Source organism: Ursus maritimus, unplaced genomic scaffold, assembly GCF_017311325.1.
Source record: "Ursus maritimus isolate PB19 unplaced genomic scaffold, ASM1731132v1 scaffold_5, whole genome shotgun sequence".
Classification (NCBI taxonomy): domain Eukaryota; kingdom Metazoa; phylum Chordata; class Mammalia; order Carnivora; family Ursidae; genus Ursus; species Ursus maritimus.
The window spans coordinates 60,155,355-60,160,156 of NW_024426663.1; the positions used below are offsets into that span (position 1 = coordinate 60,155,355).

Below are 4,802 nucleotides of genomic sequence, written 5' to 3' on the forward strand. Positions count from 1 at the left end.
GAGACACCAGAGGGTGTGTGGGTGCTACCAGACACAGGCGCAACTCATCTGAGCTCTGCTCATGCGATGACTTCTGAAGTCTCTACCTGTTCACATGTCCTCCTTGAACCCAGACGGCTGGGCCCTAGCTGCTTCTCCCTCCCTGTGGGCGGCAGGTGGGGGGACCTCCTTCAGGCCAGCCCCCCCGCCCCCGGAATTGCTTACTTCCTTTCAGCCCAGGTCCTCTCTTCTACCTGCCCTGCCTCCCGAAGAGCTCTTTGGAGTTTTAAGAACCTAGGCCAGCCAGGGTCCCCACAGGCCAAAGGAAAAGACAAACATCATCAGGTCTCTTGTCACTGTCTTTATTTCTGGCTTCCAGTTTGACAAAGTCAGTGAAAGAACATATTCAGTGACCCCTCCCCACAGGCCACACACACCAAACGCAGCCTTCTAGGCTGCTCTTCTATATATTAATAACTCTTTGATAACATATTTTATTTCTTAATTTTAAATACAAGGAAAAACAATAAATTACTCTTTGGCTGAGGGCCAGCTGCTGCCTGGCAGACAAGAGCAGCTTCTCTGGCCCTCTCTCCTGTCCCGTGTCGGCCCCAGGACCCCCGTGAGGTAGCAGAATTTTACACACAGTGCTTATTTTCCCAGGGACTCCTAACGCCCAAGTCGTTGGGCCCCCAGCTCCAAGTTCTGGAGGCAACGGGCCCTCCCTGTCCCAGCACAGACGAACACACTTGTTTAAATAACACACAGTAATAAATAAGGCTAAGAAGAAATGTGCCTGAGCTGCTGTCCTGGGCCTCAGCCGAGCACAGCGAGGCCCCCCCAAGCAGGGCTGCCAAGGCGGCTCCCACTGTAATGCTGCGGTTTGCTCTCAGGAGGGGGCAGTCCGTGTGAGGCCGCGTTTCCTCTGGTCCTTCCCGAGCAGAGCCTGAGGGAGGAGGGCACCAGACTGGGCTCGGCTCAGGGAGGCAGGCAGCACAGGCTGACGTCCAAGCTAAGGAAATCGTGTCTCCCTCCCTTCCCACCCCCCATCTCCCCCAAGAAATTTGTGACATCTGAAAGAAAAATGAATCTGTAACTTAAATGGGCAGGTCTGCCTCTGCAAATAAGGATGCTAGGTTTTCATGTTTATGTGAAATTTCCATGGCGAAAATGTCTCCGTACATGGGTGAGCAGGTTTTTCACCAACTGGATCACTTCAATTTTGGTGTCTTGGCTGCGCAGACTGGAAAGGTGCTGCAGGACAAAGAGACCAGCGTGTTAGTGGGACGCCGGAGCAAAGAGGCCCAGCATCTGCCAGGGGCTTTCCAGGAACTGGCTTATTTCATCCTCACAAAAGCCCCCACGAGGTGGGTACTGTTATTACCCGCATTTCATGGATGTGGAAACCGAAGCTCAGGTAGGAGTCAGGAGCCCGCAAGCCCAGATCCTGGAAACCCCAAAGGCCGTGTTCCCGCTGCCACAGTGGGCCCACCCCCAGAGTGGAAGCCGGCCTTCCAGATGCTCAGCCAGGGTCTCCTGGAGCTCCCAGGGCAGACAGGAGTGGATACGGGGTTGGGGGACACAGGGCAGAGGGCCTTACCCCTGCCGAGGGAGTGTGAAGGCACATGGCTTTCAGCATCCTCTGAGTCCTTTGGATGGCGCTGCAGTCAGAGACATTGAGCAAAGATTCTAGAGCTGCGCAGTACTGCAGGGAGAAGAACACGGGGGTGTCAGGCCCTGCGGGGTGCCCCCGCCCCCGCCCCGGCACCTTCACTGACTCTGCAGGAGGAGACCTGACCGCACTGGCTCCAAGTTGTGGGTAGCTCTTGAAGCTTGCTCGGAACCCCTGAGCCTTGTGAGAGCCAAGACCTACAGCCTCAGCCGCGTCCCTCCCAGCGTCGGGGGGTCCTTACCATGCTGGCGGTCTGGTTGACGCTCCACACCATGCTGCCATTGCAGAGGGACGCCTGAGGGAGCGAAAAGACAGTAAGGCCAGGCCGTGTCTCCACAGGGATCCGGCCCTGCAGGCAGCCCTGGTGTAGCCCAGAGCTAGGCCTGGGACCCCTCAGTGTTCCTGAGCTTCACTTCCTGCTCTGCATGGTGGGGGAGACCCATTGTACAGGGTCTTGGGGCTAAGAGAGAAAAATCTGAGTGACACAACCAGTAAGGGACAAGCCTTGTGTGAAGCTTTCCACAGCCAGGGCCGCAAGACAGAAAACACCTGGCTGGTCAGTAGGACATCTCCAGGGAGGAGTCAGGACAGCGCTGGGTGAGGGAGGAAGGGGTGGCCAGGTCAATCAGATGGGGGGTGATGGGGGCTAGTATAGAAAACCCTGTCTTCTGAATTGGGGGACACTACAGTTTGGAGTATGGGTGCTGGGTGTCAGCCAGGCCTGGTTTGAATTTGGCTTTTGTCAACCTTAATGAAGCTTAGTCAAATAGGGTCATCATAACTGCCTTTTGAGGTGGTTGGCAGTGATGAAATGAGATGAAAAGCACCCAGCACTAGGCTTGGCACACAGTCATTGCACAGAAAGTGTGAGCCATCACCACTGGGGACAGGAGCTGACTACCAATGAAGCCTTCTATAAGAATGAGCTTAACCAAAATGCTGTGAATAATGGCCCCATTATTCCATTCAAACCAGATGGCAAATGCTAAGTAGTTCTAGGAGAGTGCTGGCTCTTCTCTGCTTTCCTCTTCTTGAATGGCTGAGTAGTAGCTGGCCGTGGCCAGGCCAGGGGAACAGGTGGTCCCTGGGGGCTCCACCAAACCCCTTTATGGGTCCATCCATACTGCTGCTCCCCAACGTGGCTCTTCTCCCTCATGGCTGGGCCCATACTGGTCCATGGGGCTTCTCAAGACTGGGCGCAGCCTTCATGGCCTGAGCCATGACCAATACCATGAGAGTGAGAGTCCCCTACTCCAGCACCCTCAGACCTAGGACCCTGACCGGAGGGTACTCACCTGATTCTGGGTGATGTTGACCAGTTCCTCAATGAGCTCCCTGAGGGCTTTGTGGGAAGGCACAGGGCCTGGGGAGGCAAGGCCACCAAGGCAGGTGAGAGCAATGACCACAGTCAACCAGAGCGCCATGGAGCCTAGAGCCCGCGCAGGAGAAGCAAGGAGCAGACTCGTAGGCTGGCCTAAGCTGAGTGGCTTGTGGCCTTGGCCTCTTGCGGCAGCTTTTATAGGCCAAAGTGATGACGCCTCCAACCCTGGTCTCCGCTTTGTCAAGTACTATCTAGAAACCACATCTTTACTCATCTTGATTTTACTTTGTGGAAAATCCAGCGTCGCATAAAGGAAAGAGTTTGATTTCTTGTGGACTTATCAATGAGAGGGGTCTGGAGCCCTTCCCAAGATATGGATGGGCTTACTCCAGGGGTAGGGGAGAGGGCCCTGAGGGCAGCCTGGTGTCAGCCATGCCAGCTGGAACTGCAGCAGTTTTGCTTGGTACCACCCTGAGTGTCTCCCCAGCTCTTGTCCTCAAACCCTTTTGGGTCGCCAGAAGTGCTTGGCTGACAGGACTAGGACTACGGTCTACCAGATGTACGAATTGGGAGGGTTTTTTGTTGTTGTTGTTGTTGTTTTTTTTTTTTTTTCAGTGAACTGTTCTTTAATACTTGATTTAGATACAAAACTCAAACAGGATAAAAAGAGAAGAGTGAAGTTCATTCTTTTTCTTCCACCCAATTCCCTGTTGGCCTCACTGTGGGAAGGATTATAAAAAATTCAGATTCGTAGGTGTCCACCAAAAGATCCAGTCAGATTCAGGGATCTTTTGGGACCTCTTTTTTTTTTTTTTTTTTAAAGATTTTGTTTGAGAGAGAGCGAGAGAGAACGAGCAAGGGGAGAGGGAGAAGCAGGTTCCTTGCTGAGCAGGGAGCCCTGTGTGTGAGATCCTAGGATCCTGAGATCATGACTTGAGCCGAAGGCAGACACTTAACCCACTGAGCCACCCAGGTGCCCTTGGGACCCTTTCTTTTTAAAGTTGCTTTGATGATAATTTTGAGCATGGGCAGCCTAAATACGGAGTGCCCAACTCACGCCTTCAGCATGGGCCCATCCTGATGGGAAAACCTTAGCCGGCCAGGCTGGCAGGAGGCAGGACCTAGCCTTAGCCCAGGTCAGAAAGTAAAGTGTTGCCAGTGACACTGAGACTTGGGGCTACCACCTCTGCCCACCAGTATCTGTGGGACAAAGCCTTCCTCCCTGGGGGACCCAGGTTTGTGCAGTCTAAAGGCTGTGGAAGGCAGCCTGCCCCCACTTGAGGGTCCCCCAAACACCCACCCTTGCAGACACACTGGTTATAGCTATTTTCCTGCTTCTCCCACCTTTCTCTAGAAGTCCTCCAGAAACCCCTGCAAAAGAGACCGCATCATTTGCCTGGTGAGTACTGATGTCAAGCTGTCTCCCTCACCCACTTCCTCCCCTAAACCAGTGCCTCCCCCTCCAGGCCCCTTGTCCGCCCTCTGAGGCTTCCTTTGTCCTACCCCAGTGAGGCTCAACCTCCTTGCAAGACTGTCCCAAGTGATGGGGCTGCTCCTGCTCTGATGCTTCCCAGCCTTGCCCACTGTCTCCTCCCACCCTCTCTTGTGGCCAAATTCCAACCTTCCCAGCCCACTTGCAGGCCCTGACACCCAGAAGCCAGCCCCTGCCCCTCGCCGGTGGCCCGGTGCCTGGAGTGCTGTCACTTGGCTGTATCACACCTCTGTGGGCCCCAGCTTCCTTATCTGTAGAATGGGGTCTCTGTGTTGAGGGAAAGAGCAGGGAACCACCGTGGGATGCAGGAGTCCCAAAGCTCTGCACCAAGATGAGTC

The 4,802-nt window shown here is 54.4% G+C and overlaps 1 protein-coding gene across 1 annotated transcript; it reads right to left on the reverse strand.

The window, feature by feature from the left end:
• Positions 1–862: 862 nt before the first annotated feature.
• Positions 863–3,811, reverse strand: IL13 (interleukin 13). The gene is given in 5 exon segments (XM_008691634.2): positions 863–1,233; positions 1,580–1,684; positions 1,893–1,946; positions 2,947–3,180; positions 3,183–3,811. Coding segments are annotated over 5 exon segments (555 nt in total). The 5' UTR covers positions 3,237–3,811; the 3' UTR covers positions 863–1,125.
• Between the last annotated feature and the right edge of the window lie 991 nt (positions 3,812–4,802).